Source organism: Pelmatolapia mariae, linkage group LG7 (assembly GCF_036321145.2).
Source record: "Pelmatolapia mariae isolate MD_Pm_ZW linkage group LG7, Pm_UMD_F_2, whole genome shotgun sequence".
NCBI classification, from domain to species: domain Eukaryota; kingdom Metazoa; phylum Chordata; class Actinopteri; order Cichliformes; family Cichlidae; genus Pelmatolapia; species Pelmatolapia mariae.
In genome coordinates this window covers 41,733,201-41,752,365 of record NC_086233.1, presented here as the reverse complement: position 1 = coordinate 41,752,365, position 19,165 = coordinate 41,733,201, and the positions used below count along the sequence as shown (strand labels likewise).

The 19,165-nt window shown below is 39.3% G+C and overlaps 1 protein-coding gene across 7 annotated transcripts in view; it reads right to left on the bottom strand.

Annotated features, from left to right (window-relative positions):
* The window catches only part of kif21a (kinesin family member 21A), a 56,105-nt gene that overhangs the window by 28,829 nt on the left and 8,111 nt on the right, over window positions 1-19,165 (bottom strand). For all 7 annotated transcript variants that reach the window (XM_063479135.1, XM_063479136.1, XM_063479139.1 and 4 more), the window contains exons 2-3: window positions 3,569-3,791; window positions 624-806 (exon numbers count right to left, since the gene is read on the bottom strand). In XM_063479135.1, the coding sequence (XP_063335205.1) occupies window positions 624-806; window positions 3,569-3,791 (406 nt within the window). The remainder of the gene's footprint in view (window positions 1-623; window positions 807-3,568; window positions 3,792-19,165) is intronic.

The following is a 19,165-nucleotide window of genomic DNA, read 5'->3' as shown; positions in this document are numbered from 1 at the left end:
AGAGCTTTTGATTAGCTACATATTAAAACGTTTTTAGAAAATATCTCGAACCACTAAATGACTGAGAAAAAAAGCAGTACACGTTTCACAATATTGGGTCTAAATGATATATAGGCATCTCATCCACTGCCAAACAGCTTGGAGCTTTCACTCTCTCTCTCTTTTTTTAAACTTAAAGCAGCTACCAGTAGTTTTAAGGTAATCTGCACCATCCAGTAACTTTTGAAGCCTTAGCTCTAAAACGACATCTTATTTGCCATGTGTGAAAATTCTTTTTCACCATTATACTGCCTCCCCAGCTCAAGATGAGCCCGATGGCCTAGCACAACTGTCAAGTCACATCATCCCTATTAACTCTCTCTGTCCAGAGACAGACCTTCTATCACCCCCAACCTGCCCCATAACACCTCCTAATCCCACCAACGACAGCTGCTGCAGTGGCAGTGTGGATATTTTCAAATGACTGAGCACCATGTCAAAGCCTGTTAAACCAGCAGTGTCAACAATATTAGCCTGACCCATGACACTGGAAAGCCTAAGAAATTTGTGTTTTTATTTACTGGGTTAAATTTTGATAACAACAAAAACAACCAAAAAAAAAAAGGTCCAAAGTGGGCGCGTACCTCGAGGAACTGTGCGTTGATTTTAAACTCTGGTACAGGACGTCCCTGCTCCTGGGCGGTCCGCCGGCGCTCTTCAATGCCCTTGAAGAGGTGGTGGACAGCACGGGGGATGATACCCAGCTCTTCATCTGCTATGTTGACATCGAAGCCAGTCCCCATGGTGTACGTCTTCCCTGAACCAGTCTGGATGGAAAGAGAAGAATAAATATAATAACTGCACAGTATATTCTATACCCAAATGAAATCTATATACCTCAGAGGCATGGCATTCAGACTGGCCTTCCTATGACCATGGAAAGCTTTCAAACTTCAAAATTTGCAGAACCGTTCGCTCTGAGAAACATTTTTACTTGACTGATTTATCGCTTTTATTTTATTACAGTGTGTCCTGTTTTAAACTTGTAAAGCTGTCACCTGCGATCAGTTTCATTTTCCTTCTGTACTGGTAGTAGTAGTAGTAACGTATTATGTTGTGTGATAAAGAGCTGTTACTACTTTACTTCTGCTTTACCAAGTAGCAACAAAGTATCTCCAACAACTGTTTAACTGTTAACTTCACATATCTGTTTAGCAGTTTTTACTTTGAACTCACAGAGCACCAATTTCTTTAAACAGTAGGGAGCTTTTTTGTGCACATGTCATGTTTTCCACTGGTGTTTCCTCTTTCTGGACATTTACCAGAATGCTGAAATTAACTTAAATATTCAAGTGTGAGCATCAATAATGGATGAGCCTAATGAAAAAAAACCCGAAAAAACAAAAACAAAAAAGAAAAGAAAACTTGCTCCTTTCATATTTTTAAACCTCTGAGGACCAAATCATCATAACTGGTAACCAATGTTGAGGATGGCCCTCAAAAACGAATGTATTACACATTACTCAGTTCTTTATTTAAAGTAACCTGTTACTCTGTAAAATGGTGCCTCTGCAGATGCTTGCAAAGATTTACAGTGTTAGCAGAGCTCAGTTTGCATAGTGTTTGTTAGCTAATTCTGAAAGCACTGGAAAAAATCCATTACGTTTTACACTACAAAATGAGCAGTGTATTTACATTGGAGCTATAAATGAAGCAGGTTCTAGTCCAGGTAAACTTTGCAACTCTGAAAAGTGCCATCTTGTGGCTGCATTTGCTCAGTGAGTTTTACAATCCTACTGACAAAAACATAAAACATTCTGCTGCATTTCACACAGTTGCTTAAAACTAAGCCAGGGTTTGAAGATTCAAAAGTGCTTTAAATATCACTGATTTATTCTCTTCCCTCAACATCAATGCCATCTGTTTATTTCTGCAACCCAGTCTAGCTGAGTTCTTGTGATGCAGCCGAGTGGGTCGGTCTAAATCTAGATTAGTGCCTCTAAAGCCTCAGAGGCAAGCAGATCTGACCCGGGACAAACCAACCGCTGTGTGCGCTTAATGTGTGGATGTGCTTTGAGAAGTAGGCCAACACTGAGAGAAGCTGTTACTAGGGAGATTCAGGTTAATATGGACACACATTAAAGATGTATATCTGTCTAAAAGGTGTGTGCGCTTCACTTCTCTACTGAATCGTATGCAGCAGGAGCTCTGCTGCTAAAGAAACCCGAGTTGTAGGGGGGATGCAGGGGGGCCAGAAACTACAGGTTATTTCCATGTAATGGAAGTGCTGAAAAAGAAAAACATTTTTAAAAGGCTGGAACTCATTTTTAGTATCAATTAAACATGATATTGAAAATAAGTGAAAGTGAGAACTACTTACTTCAGGTAAAATTTAAAAAATACGTTTTTAAAACTGTGAAAATTACAAAAACAATTTCACCAACCCCAGCGTGTTAAAATAAAAAGTCCAACAACAATCTAATATCTGAAAGGTTTTGAGGTAGACAACAAATATTTGGCACAAAGTTAAAAATGATCGTGCTTTATGTAACAGTTTAAAAAGACGGGAAAAAACAACATCAAAACATCAAGCTTTGTCTACAAAATTTCAATTTATTGAGCATAAAACTTCCTTTGTTAAAAGGTAACTAGCCAAATTGTGACTTTTTGGGTTAAATTTCTTGGTACTTTGTGGATAGATTTAACGACAAGAATACATAGTCATCACCACTCTAATTTTTTTCAGTGTTTGATTTTACAGCTGACGATGCAACTGGTTGCTGTCAGTGCTACCACTCAGCCTCCTAACACATATACCCATGGTATCAATTTCAAAATCCTTTGTCACCATGTTCTCATTTTATTGCATTCACAAGATTTTCAGAAAACTTGATATTTGACCTTGGGATTTAATCTTGTCCAACACTTTTAGCAGATGCCCCTATGGTATCAATTTCAAAATCCCATATTGGCAGATTCTCCAGTTATTGCACATTGCAAACTTGGGTGTCCCCGCCATCCGCCTGCCAGCAGGGTGACAACAATACCCCCATCAGCCTTTTATGGCTAAGGAATAAAACAAAGTTTTCAATACCTTACAAAGCTTTATAATGGCAGTATCACTGGCAGTGATTATGTAAATATCAGTGGCAAATACTCAATGCAATGGAAATATTCTGCTTTTCTTTTTCTTAGTTTGTCATTTGTGATAGATGTAAACAGTAAACATGGCCAAATCTTTAAATAAAAAGACCAGCGTAAAGAACCAGTATAAGATTTTTTTTTAACTGCAAATCATAGAAAAATGTCTATTTTACTGCACTTTTTCCAGTTATGATGGAGATGCACAAATGAGCACAAATCAGTTTTTGAGCAGTGGAAACAGGCCCTTTTTTCCTGAGTATCAACTTGCAGGATTATAAGTCAGATAAAGAGGGTCGGAGGAGCTCACATGAGTTCAAATGCAGATTTTCACAGCCAAATAAATTAGTTAACAAGAGAGTATTGTGCATAAAAGACCAGGGATGATGGGATGATGCTTTAAAACACCAGCAGTACTGCAGTTGTGACACCAAGGACAAAGACTTGCCTGTCCATATGCAAACACAGTGGCATTGTAGCCCTCGAAACAGCCTTCGATCAGCTTCTCTGTGCAGGTACCGTAGATGGTCTCCTGCTGCGAGTCCATATCAAACACAAAGTCATAGGTGAAGGCCTTGTCTTTCCCCAGGATCACCTGGGGCTCTCCAGGCATCACATACGTACAGATGTGACATCCCTCAATCTTCTCCCTGGCCAGCTGAGGACGAATCCTGCAGAAAATCCAGAAACAGTGATTAGGCTCTGCCAGGTTTCTTTGTTTCTGTGTACAATAGTGCTAAAAGTTCTATATGACTCAGGCAAAATGCTCCTTTCAGTTAATACAAAGAAAAAAAAAGCCATCAGAAATGTGAAAGGGATGCATTACATCGTCACAAATTCTGACCCTTCTAGGCCAGGACTCTTTCAGCACCATGTCTCACCTGGGTTGGAGGTCACTGTAATATGACCAATTAGAAAAACATTCATCACAAATCTCCAGAAGGAGAGACGTCTCCAGAAAACCATCTCTCCTTTATGCAGAACCAGCCTCAGGGCAGCCATCTGCCAAGACCACTTGAGGTTGAAGAGAGTAATTAGTTCTGCACTTCTGTATGGTTAGCACAATCATGCTACACAAGAAAGTAACAGAAGATCAAAGTGCTGTACAAGGATATTATGGCACCTTCTCATTAACAACACACACACACACACACACACATCTGCATGAGATAAAAATAAAAAAAAAGGCATGCAAAAGCCGTGGTTCAAAATGTTCATCTTAACCAAAATTCATCTTAAATCTGTCTACAAGCCACACGTTGATCTTTTTCAATAGGTAGATCACAGGGACATAGTGGATTAAACATAATCACATCAGCGATAGATGTGTGGATCTGCAGGGACAGGGTCAACACTCTGGATCCTACTGTGACCCAGTATTTTGATCTGTAAAATATGCCAGCTGGGTGAATCTGTGCTTTAGTGTGTCTGTGTGAGCGCATGACAGAACTGCTGTGGTTTTGGCCAACTGAAATCTGGCAGGGATTAGCTAGAGTAATGTGAGTGTGGAGGAGTAAGACAAGGTAGAGACAGTAGCACTGTGTGTGCTTATTGTGCATTTAAAATGAGCATTTCTTTCTTTGTTGAAAGAACAGTACAGCACACATACCACATATCCACAGAGGGCGTGAATTCAAGGACAAACACAAACGGCAGCACTTATTAAATGGTTGGTCAGTCAGTTGTTTGGTATGTAGGCAGGCAGGTCGGTTGATTGATAACAGGGCGCTGTTAAAATGCTAAGCAAAGAAGCTATACCGAATGACAGCAACATCAAGAAGAACGAACAGGAGAAGCTCAAGAAATGTCAAGGGCTGAGAGAAGAACTCAAGATGTGGAAGGTGAAGGCAACAGTGGTCCAAGCGGTATTTGGAGCCCTCGGTGCAGTGGAGGACCCGAGCTAGGCAAGTGGCAGTTCTAGGAATAGCAAAGATACTGCACAGGACCCTCAAGCTCCGAGGCCTCTGGGTAGAGGACCCGAGCTTGAAGGATAAAAACTGCCTTGCAGGGCGAGAGGGGAATTTTTCTTTTAAACCATCATAGTGGGAAACTGTTACTTACAGCCCAACATAAAATAAGTACTGATCTTGACCATCTAATCTTAGAGAAACTTTCTTCCATTGGTTTTGAGACAATTCTAAGAAATAGGGCTATTTTACTGAAAAAATAACTTTAATTATGAATTAAAAACAACAACAACCAAGCTTTATTCGTCACATACACAATGATTACACACACACAACATGCAGTGAACTGTTTTGTGTCCGAGCTGCGGACAGGCTGCAGACGTAGCCACGCCATTCCAGGGTTTTGGTTTTTAACATGGGGGTCTAGCCAGGACCCTTACTGGATACTGGGCGGGAGTTGAACTGCGACTCCCACCCCAAAGGTGTGTAGTCTTACCACTACACTATCCAGCTGCTGAAAATGGCTGGACAATACACTAGCTCAAAATTAGATCAAAATAGGATTAGATGAAAATAGGATTAAAGACAGAACCCTCCAAATGTGATCCCTAAATCTGATATGTTTGCCATTTTTCCATTTCAGACACAACGTTTTGTTTTTTTTTTTAATGGCTGATAATAAAAATGTAAAAAGAAAAGAAGGTTTAAGGGAAATGCTCTTCAACTGCAAGAGTAAATAAGTAAATGAGAAATGAAACTTGAAATGTTAGGCAAACCTGTTTATGTTTCATATATATACACACGTTTCACATTATATGAGTAAGGCTCTACCAGAGGTCTTCTTTTAATATGCTCATATTTTTCACTAAATAATTTCTAGGCTTATCAGTCAGGATCTGATGTTCTTATGTAAGGTTTCAGCTTCTAAAACATAAAAAAATTAGTAATTCCAGTCTATGTTCTGCGTATGTTCAATATGGACCAAAAGAGACACTTTTTCCAAGCGGTTCTTTAGACAAATTCTTTTCATGGGTTCAGCTCACGAACAAGCTTGGGAGAAAAGCACCTGACAGCAGGCTTGCCAGTCCTGAGTGGATAAGGGCCTTATTGTGCCTCTGAATTCGGGGGAAAACAATACTGTGAAGGGACTACAGTGCAACCATTGTGTCCGCCTGTGTGACAGTGGATCCCAGCACTGACACCAACGCCACGGCTGCAGGATTACACGGCCGGATGGAGGCGAGGGAGGAGAGGTAATGTCCTGTAAGAAGGTCATGCCATGTTGGTGAATAACGAACAAAATGGTCACAGATGTGTACACAGGCAAAAGATACTTAGCTTGATGGAACGCGTTTTCATTTGACTGTTTTGATTAAAGCTTCTCAGGTCTGTGTAAAAGGATTTGTTACTGCATCAGTTTTCAGGCGACTGATTTTGTTTGTAGCCACAGAATTTTTTTGAGATCCTAGTGCTACGTTATCACAGTGCCTAGCACTGAAATACAGGTCCTTCTCAAAAAATTAGCATATTGTGATAAAGTTCATTATTTCCTGTAATGTACTGATAAACATTAGAATTTCATATATTTTAGATTCATTACACACAACTGAAGTAGTTCAAGCCTTTCATTGTTTTAATATTGATGACTTTGGCATACATAACTCATGAAAACCCAAAATTCCTGTCTCAAAAAATTAGCATATCATGAAAAGGTTCTCTAAACGAGCTATTAACCTAACCATCTGAATCAACAAATTAACTCTAAACACCTGCAAAAGATTCCTGAGGCTTTTAAAAACTCCCAGCCTGATTCATTACTCAAAACCGCAATCATGGGTAAGACTGCCGACCTGACTGCTGTCCAGAAGGCCATCATTGACACCCTCAAGCAAAAGGGTAAGACACAGAAAGAAATTTCTGAACGAATAGGCTGTTCCCAGAGTGCTGTATCAAGGCACCTCAGTGGGAAGTCTGTGGGAAGGAAAAAGTGGGGCAGAAAACGCTGCACAACGAGAAGAGGTGACCGGACCCTGAGGAAGATTGTGGAGAAGGACCGATTCCAGACCTTGGGGGACCTGCGGAAGCAGTGGACTGAGTCTGGAGTAGAAACATCCAGAGCCACCGTGTACAGGCGTGTGCAGGAAATGGGCTACAGGTGCTGCATTCCCCAGGTCAAGCCACTTTTGAACCAGAAACAGCGGCAGAAGCGCCTGACCTGGGCTACAGAGAAGCAGCTCTGGACTGTTGCTCAGTGGTCCAAAGTACTTTTTTCGGATGAAAGCAACTTTTGCATGTCATTCGGAAATCAAGGTGCCAGAGTCTGGAGGAAGACTGGGGAGAGGGAAATGCCAAAATGCCTGAAGTCCAGTGTCAAGTACCCACAGTCAGTGATGGTCTGGGGTGCCATGTCAGCTGCCGGTGTTGGTCCACTGTGTTTTATCAAGGGCAGGGTCAATGCAGCTAGCTATCAGGAGATTTTGGAGCACTTCATGCTTCCATCTGCTGAAAAGCTTTATGGAGATGAAGATTTCATTTTTCAGCACGACCTGGCACCTGCTCACAGTGCCAAAACCACTGGTAAATGGTTTACTGACCATGGTATTACTGTGCTCAATTGGCCTGCCAACTCTCCTGACCTGAACCCCATAGAGAATCTGTGGGATATTGTGAAGAGAAAGTTGAGAGACGCAAGACCCAACACTCTGGATGAGCTTAAGGCCGCTATCGAAGCATCCTGGGCCTCCATAACACCTCAGCAGTGCCACAGGCTGATTGCCTCCATGCCACGCCGCACTGAAGCAGTCATTTCTGCAAAAGGATTCCCGACCAAGTATTGAGTGCATAACTGAACATAATTATTTGAAGGTTGACTTTTTTTGTATTAAAAACACTTTTCTTTTATTGGTCTGATGAAATATGCTAATTTTTTGAGACAGGAATTTTGGGTTTTCATGAGTTATGTATGCCAAAATCATCAATATTAAAACAATGAAAGGCTTGAACTACTTCAGTTGTGTGTAATGAATCTAAAATATATGAAAGTCTAATGTTTATCAGTACATTACAGGAAATAATGAACTTTATCACAATATGCTAATTTTTTGAGAAGGACCTGTATATGAAAAAAAAATATGGGAGTACTCCGAATTTCAGTAAGCTGCATGAAAAATGCTCCTTCTACAACCAACAGGCCAAACAGCAGTTTTGTGGAAGAGTCCACAACAGTCAAGCCTGAGTGTGGTGCCTCAGATCAGTGTCACATTCACTGTTTTGTGACACGTGCCATTGTGTGTCTGCTGAGAGTGCACTGACGTGCAGAGGTATTTTGGGAACACCAAAAAAGCCTCAGCAGACAGTTTTGGCTGCGCTTTGTCTTCTCCTCTGGTCACCATTTGACGCAGTAGAGGAGGATCCATTGTACATCACAAACCCAAGTGGTTAAAACAGAACTGTCATGGATCATTCCACATAGCAGAAGCAGCCGGAGCAGTGTGTGGCTTCAGGAGATTATGAGGTTTTGCTTTAATTGCACAGTTTGTCTCAACAGTACAGTAGAAAGTAACTGAAATGTAGCCTGAAAGTTGCAAATCCTATTTACTCTACAGATATGTAATTGTCCCAATTAGCCTAAGTGTAAATATTTTTTTAAAAATCTGCCTCAGAAGAGCAACTGAGATACAGAAGCTGGTGTTGCTGCATGTCATCCATGCTCAAAATACAAACCCTGTGTAAGCAAGAGTGCACCAGCCCATGCTACCTTTCAGAGTTAAAGCTTGTGCTCTATTGTATGCATGTCATGCTGCTGTCTTAATGCACAATATGTAATCCTAGTCAGAAAATCGATTAAATTCCGTGTCAAATTTACCGTATTTAACCAATTACATGTTTCCAAGGCCACACGGGGTGGGTGGGGGGTATCTTTGTTGCAGATAATTTAACTCACTAATTGGGTGTGTAATCCTGTCTCTCTGAATACCCTGCAGCACTGTCTCACACCTGGGAATCTGATGACATTTCCTAAATTAACTCTGCATTTCATCTGGGCAATCAGGATTTCAGCATTAATATTATACACAGTTAAGATCAAATATTTTTTTTCAGAATTATATTCAAATTTGTGTATTAGAACAAATAACTAGCCACCATCTTAGCAATAACAGGTAATTAAAACAAAAAAAGAGCTTTTTTGTTGTTTTACTGCTTATAGTCCCAGATATACAGTATATTACTGTGATTGTGTTATTTTTGTGTAGGTGAATTTGACATTAAGAACTTATTAACCTTACTGCTTCAATAGGAGTTAAGAGGGTAGCTCTAGATTGTTTCTCATTAAACGCACTTAATCAAGAGATCAGCAAGTGCGACCTCTTCTGTGAAAGCAGATGTTTTGGCAGTTTGCTTGTGTGGAGCACTCGGTTGTATGTTATCACAAGACACCAGCAATGATCTTAAAGATGTTTCTGTTGCTGCCCATAAATCTGGGAATAGTTATTAAAGCCATTTCCACCAATCTGAAGTCTATTATTCTGCAGCAAGAAAGAGGATTTAAAAGCGGTAAATATTCAGGAGAGCTGTCAATCTTTATGGGACGTCCCAGGAAAATCATCATAAGCTCAGTGCTCACAGAATGACCAAAAACCCAAGAGCGCCAGATCAGATTCTTTAGACTTCAGTTAACATTTAAAATGTTAAAGTTCGAGAGACTACAATTTACGAAAGACTGAACAAGTATTCCTTTTTTGGAAATATTGCTTGGAGAAAAGTCAGCTGCAGTTTGCAAAGTTGCACCTTAAACCCCAAGATTTTGGAAATTTTTCCTTTGGATAAAAGACACCAAAGTGGAGATGTTTGACCATAATGCACAGCGGGACATTTAGAGAAAACCAAACACAGCACATCAGCACAAACACCCTCATACCCACCAACATATCAAGCACAGTGGTAGAAGGGTGATGATTTGAACTTATTTTATAGTCACATGTCCCCCAATCGTTGCGGTGACCACCAAGGTTTTTCAAAGGTCCAATCAAAAACCCAACTAAACTACTACAGACCTTGAGAGCTGCGCATAAAAGAATGCCTTCAGCTCTCTATGAACTGAGATCTGAAGATATAAAGATGAGTGGCCCAAAAGGCCTCCACAGATAACAGACTGATATAGTCTTACAGCAATTTACATCATATTATTGCTGCTAAAGGTCCTGCAAGCTACTGAATCACAGTGTGTACTTAGTTTTTCACACCATGCTTCTGCATTAATTTCTGGGGATATTTAATAGAAAAAAAATGTTGGACTAATAAATATACACTAAGCACTGATTACACATTTATCCATTAAAAATATGCAGGAGCGGGCACTGGTTTGTGGAAGCCGCCATGTCACCCACCTAGACCACTGTCTTGAATACAGTGGCCAGGATGGGGACTGTCATTTTACCTAAACGTGTTTTATGTATGTGGCTTGAGATCAGCCACATGTGCAGTATGCCTTATAAGTTATTCTAATTCAAGGATCACATACAAATCACACTCTCTCTGTCAAACAGTTTGATTAAATTCTTAGATCATATGAGTTTATTTGGCAAGTATCAGACTTCAATATGACAGGTGGATCCACCTGAAAGACAGCTTCACTAAGGTATGTATATAGATATGACTGAACTGTATCACTGAATGATTACATTTATACTTCCACACATTCACACGCTGCCAGCATTCAGCTACGAATACTGGATCACGCCCAAACCTGCTACCACACCCCCAATCCCTGGAACTGCCACCAAATCACATTTTCACTGCTACTTAATAAATCATTAAAGGTGCTGCATATCACCTTTCTTTAAAAGGAGGGATGGAGTGCATAAATGTGTAATTGTCTGCCTGTGTAGGACTCCACAAAGTCATTTCACTTTCACCAAAACCTTAAGTTTTAATTTTGGCTGTCTGAAAAAAAGTGTAAATGAGATAAATGGTATTAAATTCATGCAATTCCTGCACAACTTTATGCAAGGATTAGTGGTCATTTTTAAATGGTCCTATTTCCTTTAGGTAATCTTATTTCTTAAATGCACACTCCATCTTAGTTTTTGAGGAAAAACACATTAAAGTAATCCTTAGTAATTCAAACACAGACAAAGGTCAAAGCTAAGATAAAATTAAAACACCCTCACAATGGTTGGTGCAGATGGGTGAGTGAACAGGCCAGAATTTTATATGGAGACTTGCTGAGGACAGCAGCGTAGCAGCTTCAGATGATGTCACCTGCAACTGGGCTCGTCAAAGCTTCCATGTCCTTCACAGAGGAGACAATTATGCCTGTGTGAATGGCTGGGAAAAGCAGGATGTGCAGAGGACAAAAGTGGTAGCAAGAGGGGGAAAAAAAAAAGACTGTCTTTGTCACACACTTGGCTTGCTTCAAGCTGCTGCAGGCTGGTGGCTACATGCCTTCTTGTGGTTGTAAATAAAGTAAGGAAGCACTGGTTAGTTTAACATTGATTGGCTTTGAGACAGTTAGTTTTCATTAGCTTCCTTTATCAGCTCTGAAAAATCACTCCTGCACCACCAGGGTGGGGTTCACCTTCTCTAAGCAAGTTCAGAACTAGCCAGGCAAGTTGCAAATTACAGGAACACAAATTGAATTCCTTTGAAGCTCTTTGCTGTCATTTAGAAATACACTTGTATGTGTGTAGGCCTTTCTATGACAATAGCAAAAATTACCTGAACCCAAAGATGTAAAGCAAACCAGGAAATTCTCAAAATCTGCAAATACACTACCTTTCATGCATTATCTTGCTTTATGTGGAGATGTGTGTAAAGCTCTTTGTTTTGTGCTTGTGCAGATTTATGTTACTTTCCTTCTACTTCTACTTTATAGAAAAGGGTTTCATGGTGAAGCTCTTACCAAACCAGATATTTTGTACAATTCAAAAAGCCTACCAGCAATTTTAAAGTTCATCAGTTAACCGTTTCTATATTGTGTGTAAACTAAGAGATGATGATGCTGAAAACCTGTGTAGGCCTAATTTTTTGCACATGGACAGCTAAACAAATGAACCAATCCACAATGACGTTGTCATCAATTAAATCTTACCATTTGAGTTAGCTACAAGCATTTTCTCCGTGTAAACACGCTGCATGCTGGCAGAGGTTGCATATTATTACACTTACATGCAAGTAATCAACTCTGCAGTACAGGGATTAAAGCTAAAGCTCTGCTGGTTTGTGCAGGGAAATTGAGAGGCTGACTACACATTTAAAGATATTTTTAACGCAGCAGGAGCAGCAATTATATCTGGGCTTCACCAAAATTAAAAACCTGCGAGAGAGACTTCACTGTGCAGAAATGAGACATTGGTAGGCAGCAGTGGATGTTACATTCCAGCTTTTTCACTATATGCCTACTGCAGGCATGTTGGCTTACCACCTCAAATGAAGGAGGTGGTAACCGAACAAAGCATTTAAAGAAAACTACCGTACCAATGCACAATAAATGCTTGAAAAAGGTCCTGGGCAGCTTCTATTTGGAGAATCGTTTTAAAGAGTCCCACAGTACAATGAGAAAGTGCATTTTTACCATCAAAAAACTCCAGAAGTGGTTTCATGCTCTGCCCATTCAGCCTGACGGGACCACCTACAGCACCAGACAAAGAGCTGAGAGCAGCATCTACTTTAGACATAACACTAGGCCAGAGAGGAGGGGGGAGGGGGAGTATAATATATATATATATATATATATATATATATATATTTTTTTTTGATAAGCACACACACGCAACGTGTTGCAGCGAAACAAATTCATCACTAGCAATGCTTTTATATATACACAGATTAGATATATATATATATATATATATATATATATATATATATATATATATATATATATATATATATATATATATATAAACATTCTGGACTATGCATGACAAGAAAGGGGTGGTGGGTGGTGGGGGTTGCCATGGTGACCAGTAATAGAAGCAAAGAATTAAAGTCATAATCCGATCACAGCAGGATATAATGCTGGTCTGGTCGACCGAAAGATGCCAGGAGGAGGGGCAACAGAAAGAGACTCAGCATCTCGTGGCAGTCATCAAAGACTTGAGGATGAGGTTAAATCGCTACCAACCCAAGAAATTAGGCAAGAATATTTTCTCCGTCTACAGTGCTCAAGAAATTTATTAGGCCACCACCAAATATAAGGTTTATGACACAACTGCCCTAATTTAACAGTACTGTTAATTTAAAAAAATAAATAAATAAATCTTTTCCTGTAATTGTTAATCCACCAGTATATGCAAGCTCTTTAAATGGAATTATATTTTTCATACTAAAATATACATTTTTATCTTTAATGCTACCAAATACATTTTAAAATGTACTGTTACACTGAAAATGGTAAAACTAGAAAAGCAAAAAATTATTTTTAGAACGATATTAAGAAATTACAAATTGGTACATTTGAGTTTTCTTGATTTTGTGACACATTAGTTAAGTCCTATTCATCCTCACCACTGTAGCCCAAGCATGAGAAATACCAGTCTACCGACCACTGGGATCATTTTCCCTATTTCAACTTTTAAAACTCAGCCAAGCCCAAAGTAAGAAAGCATTAATTCCACAAGGAGTTGCTGATGGCAAATTAAGCGTATTTTTATATGATGTGATGCATGAATTAGCCCGAAGCTAAGTTGAGACAAAGGGCTGGCTTTTGTTTAAATTTACTGGCCTGACTCCTACATTTTATCTAAATATGTTTATGAGGATAAAAACAGAAAATAATAAAATAAGGAATTTTCATTTTTCAAAAAAAAGTTACAATTATCGTACTACTGTAGTTCTCCCACAACCATCCACAATGGTGGAGGACTCCCTTGTCCAGTTACATATCAGTCAGAGCAAATGAACATTAAATATAACAATTTGAAACAAGTTTTTCACACCTCTACGTACATCTTTTCTAGATTCAGTTTAAGTACTAACAGCTTTGGTAATCAGTAAAACACATTTCTCAATTTAGGAAAGGAAGGAATTTTTACAGATAAATGAAACTTGTCATCACAATAAAATCAGGCATAAGAAACACTTACAGAAGAAAGATTAAATCACAATGTAAGACAATTTTAACAAACACCAAACACTTAGTATGCGAGCTTTTGATCTCTTCTAATGAAAACAAATTAGTTTCTTCATTTCATTATTTGGTTATTTAGGATCATAGATCTATTCAAAGAGAAGAAAGACATGCTAATATGCGCACATCTCAATATTTGTTTGATATTGAAATGATCATATGAATTCCAATAAATAGTAAGTGCACGTCAAACTTTTTTCACATTGTTTATTTAGAGGTAGGGCTGCACAAACCCTAAAGGGCGGGCAAGGTTCTCACAACCCGTGGAAAAGCCCTTAATTTTTTCCTAATCACGTCAACATAAACAAAGGTTATTTTGGCAACAGACTTCTCACCTCATGGTGCGACTTAATCCTGGAACAGGTAAAAGCTCATCCCACTAAGAGACTGGGCATGAGAATGATCACACCCCAGCTTCCAGCTTCACAAATCCTTTGCACAAATGCTAAAAACTTTAATAAAAGGATAGAATTGGATTGATTCTGGACTGAAATTATAGATAAATGGGATACACAAACAATGCTTTTGATACCAACTGCTGCAAATGCCATCTTAGGACTATGAGGAATAAAAAATATAAAGCTCTTTGCCATAGTGATTCACAAAACATACAACTGATCTAATTTTGAAAAGTTCACGATATTTATAATGAAGCTGCTGGCTTGTGTCGATACACTTTTAAGCGTGCTGCAAAGCAAGACAGAGCAAATTCACCACATACTTTTGCACAAGGTCAGCACTTGCAAAAACAAGGCACACGCCCATGCCTCTGTCGGGGCACATTGACTGGTTTACAGTCTGCGTGACGTGTGAAATCTGACCTTGCCCTGGTCCCAATTTTCCTTTATTATCATGATTCCTCTAGTAAGGTTTTGGATATGTGTTGATTTCCCACTCGTTTTTCAGAAACCGTGCTTATGAAAACAAATGAGGGCATGCCAAATCCCTGTGGCACGCTGATAACGACTTTGCTGCTTCCTGCAGGTCAAGGGTCAGACAGCAGACTGCCCCATCATAACCAGAGGGAAAGGTTAGGAAACAGAAGGCCTCAGCTAGGGATCATATGAAGTAGTCAACATGGAAGGGAAAAGTGGTACAGAGACCAGAGTTACTTTTGGAGAAATGCTGGCCATAGTGGTCCTTTGCTTTAACAGCTTATCTAGGTCTTAAACAAGCACTGAGCAGCATTTGTGGGTTGTTGCTGTTTTTTGTTTTGTTTTTAATTGCAATGTGTAAATATATTGTAAAGTAATTTAACTCTCAGTTCCATCTAACAACCTTTAGACTAATTTCTGTGAATTTCCAGCAAATTTTAGCCAAAGTTAGCCAAAGATTATGGAGAATTATGTTATACACATCACCGGCATCTAGCATAACACAGATTTTCCAAAAACTAATCAGTGGTCCAAGGGCCGAGGCACAAAATCTTCAGTCACCTCTCCTCTCTGTTGATACTTTGTAATTGCTCCGTTCACACCTGCCACGACAGATCTTACTGAAGTGCAAAATGTGTCAAACTATATGTGGTGAGAGCATAGCCAAAGAAATGTTCCCTTTTAATTACTGCTTTAATTTAAAAAAAATGATGGCACAGGAGTATTTTCAAGCCTCTTCTTCTAATCTGGTTGTCAGGCTTTATTTGTAGATATTCCAGTGTTGCTTTGAATGAGTCATCCTTTTCAGGACTGGAAACACTGACACAACAGACATGCTGAATCTAATACGAGAGGTGTCTAATTCAATGTGGATCATCACACACAGCAAATAAACTCTGACATCATTAATGTGGGTCTGGTTAAGTCATGACCGCAAACATCTCATAACAGATTCTAAAAAAGATAACTTACAATCAGATGACGAAATTACGCTAATTAAATATTAAATATGGAATCTAATGTCCATGCTCCAGAATTCAGGCCCATGTTATTGTTGCCATTGTTTGTACTGACAACATATCAGCATACAGGGAAAGCAGACAAGGATTCTACATATCACATTATTTTATTACGAGTCTGTTAAAACTGGTTTAAATAATTTTTTTTGTATTTTTTGTTAAACAAAAACTTGTGATCAAAATGTTTTAACCTCCCCCCCCCTAAAAAAAAATCTAAAAAATTAAAAGAACTCAAACGTTGAAATGAATACTACACATGTATTATAGCCACATAAATAAAAAAAAACAATGATAACTGCACTCATAATTATGTCAAATATATTAAATGTGTTTCAACAGGAAAATAACAAAAGCATATACTTTACACTTGTTTTTACTTCACTACAAACATTTTAAATATCTTCAAAAATAAATAAAAACAAAATGAATATGTAAAAAATACAATATAATTCACTTAAAAGTAAAAACTGCCCAGAGAGTAAGCTACCTTGGTGAAAGTTTGTGCTCACAAAGTGCTTCTTGTTTTTAAATGTATGTGTTTTCTGTCCAGTGTTTTTTTAATGTGGCTGCAGGTCTATTTCTTAGTTTTCCTATATGCAACTTCACAAACAACAACAACAACAAATAAATACTGCAGACATTGTTAAAAGCCTTTATGAAAACTGCTTTGTCTTTTTTTGCAGTGCATAGAAGAAAAACAAAAGATATGATTTCATCCAATTAACTAACAAAATAAGGAGAAAATGTACACTGTGAGATAACACACTCCTCTGTGATAGAGGCAGAGTTAGGCCTAGACTGCAGTGTCACTGAACCATGTGCTGTTGACATAGGAATCTCATTTCTGTGTCAAACATGGGTCAGCGACACAAAGGCTAGCCCTAAAAACTGTGTGTGTTACAGCCAGCCACCATCTGCAGTTTTCAGGCCAGATAGAAGATAACAGGTTAGGTAAACACACCATTCAAGACAGAGTGGAAGGCACTTTGACTCTGCACTTAACTATTTGCAGCTCTCAAATACAAGACTTTATTTCACAGTGGGTGACCAATCAACACAGAAAGATTTAACAAAGGCATTGTCCACGTTTAGTGTTTAAATCTGCAGCAAAAAAAAAGTGAAAGACTAACACCTCATGAATATGCAGATTGAGTCAAACAGCTGCCATATGATGCCAGCAGGTGGTGGAACTTCATTTGCACTTTGGTGCCTTCAGCAGGATTTAATCCAAGGCTGCGCTTTAGGTGCAAGACATCTAAACACAGGAGGGTGTTTGACAAGCAAAGAAGCTGTTTTATTGTTCAAGTAACTGACTGCTACTCCTCATCCAAATTGAAGATGTGATGCAGAGGTGAGCCACTACTCCTCCAGCAATTAGATATCACAACAGCTAGAATTTCAGTTTTTCATTTTTTTGTTTTGCATTTTCATCTGCTGATGCATTTTTTGCAATTAATCAGATAGGATAGGGTAAGGGTACATAATGACATCCTCAAAGGATTTAATGAAAATGTATAAAGCCAACGGTTATTTTTCAACAAATACTCATTTGAGTATCATGTATTTTGCTTCAAAGGCAACTATTTGTGGTATGTACTGGCATAGCTGATGACAGTTTGTTATCAAAATTGCTTCCAGCGAAAATAAAGACTATCCAATCCAAAGCTGAACAAGGATTGATAATGTACCTGATGAACTTTGGACCATTGCAGCACCCTCATTCCTTTCTTTTTCAGCGAATCTGTTATAGATTTGCTCTTTGTGTGGGATCACTGTCCTGTTGCATGACCCAATTCTCATCAATAACTGTCAGTAGTTATAGGTTTAAAGCAGAGTTCAGAGACTAAGTGTCCATGTCTTGTGGCTCCAAAACGAGACCAAATTACCACTCCTTCACCACAGATGGTATGAGGTCTTTGATAAGCTAATATGTGCCATGTTTGGCTTTCACCAAATGTGGTATACGTACGTTAAGGGCAAATAACCCTATCTTCAGTTGCAGTGTTGTAACCAAAGAAAACACTGCGACCCAAATTCAATGCCATCACATTACTGTGGTGGAAAACACAAACCTCACAATATTAAAACATGCATCACACCTAGGGATGGGTCAGAACCGGTGCCATGATGGCACCGGTTCTGACATAAACGGTAGTAACCAGACCGAAAAGCAGCGCACATTTCGGTGCTTTGTTTCGGTGCTTTTTTTTTTTTCCTGAGCCAATTCTAGCCAATCATTTTACGTTTCCGAGGATAGTAGGCGGGTCCAGGTACGTACGTTCTTTTAGAGCAGAGCTACAGATTAAAAATGCCCAAGGCGAAGCGGTCAAAAGTCTGGCTGTACTTCGCAGCAAAAGATGCAAACTCAGCAGCCTGCAACAAGTGCTTTAAGCTGGTACTGTGATACTGTCAAAGGAGGTAACACCTCGAATCCGATGAAACACCTGGCGACGCATAGCGTTTTTTTAAAGCCGAGAAATGCGCCGTGTTTGATAGCTTGCTGCGAGACCTCACACCGAGCACATCTACTGCGGGTGTGGTGCCTGTTATCGGACCTGGAGTTAGCAACATCCCCCAAAAACTCGAAGAGTAGAGTCCTGGCCCCTAGCCCTGCCAGTGTAGCAGAAATGATGACGGATGATGATGGCAGCAGCAGCCGTTCTTCTCTGCATGAGTAGCTTAATGTTGTTCGTGTGTAATTTATGTTGAGTAGGCTAACCATGTTATTAAATTAATGCATGTAAGGTGAACTAGCAAACACCGTCGTAGTTACATGCGGCTGTCTTCTTGTTTGATGGCAGATACTCCCTTCACCCTGGCCAAAAAGGCTAAAATGACCAAAGAAAAAGTGGAAAAAAGTTTAACATGAGAGGTTTTTGGACAAAGTTTGTGTTTTTTTTCCCCATTGTTTAAGCACTGCTTCCAGCCAAGAGTGATACCATATATGCCCTATAGCTGCAGAAAAGGCTAACATTGTTATCTTTTTACAAAAAACAGCTGAACATGAGAGGTTTTTGGACCAATTTTGTGTTCTCCATTCTTTAAGCACCGGTTTGAGCACCGTTTGAGCACCGTTTAAGCACCGGCACCGTTTCAAAAGTACCGGTTTGGCAC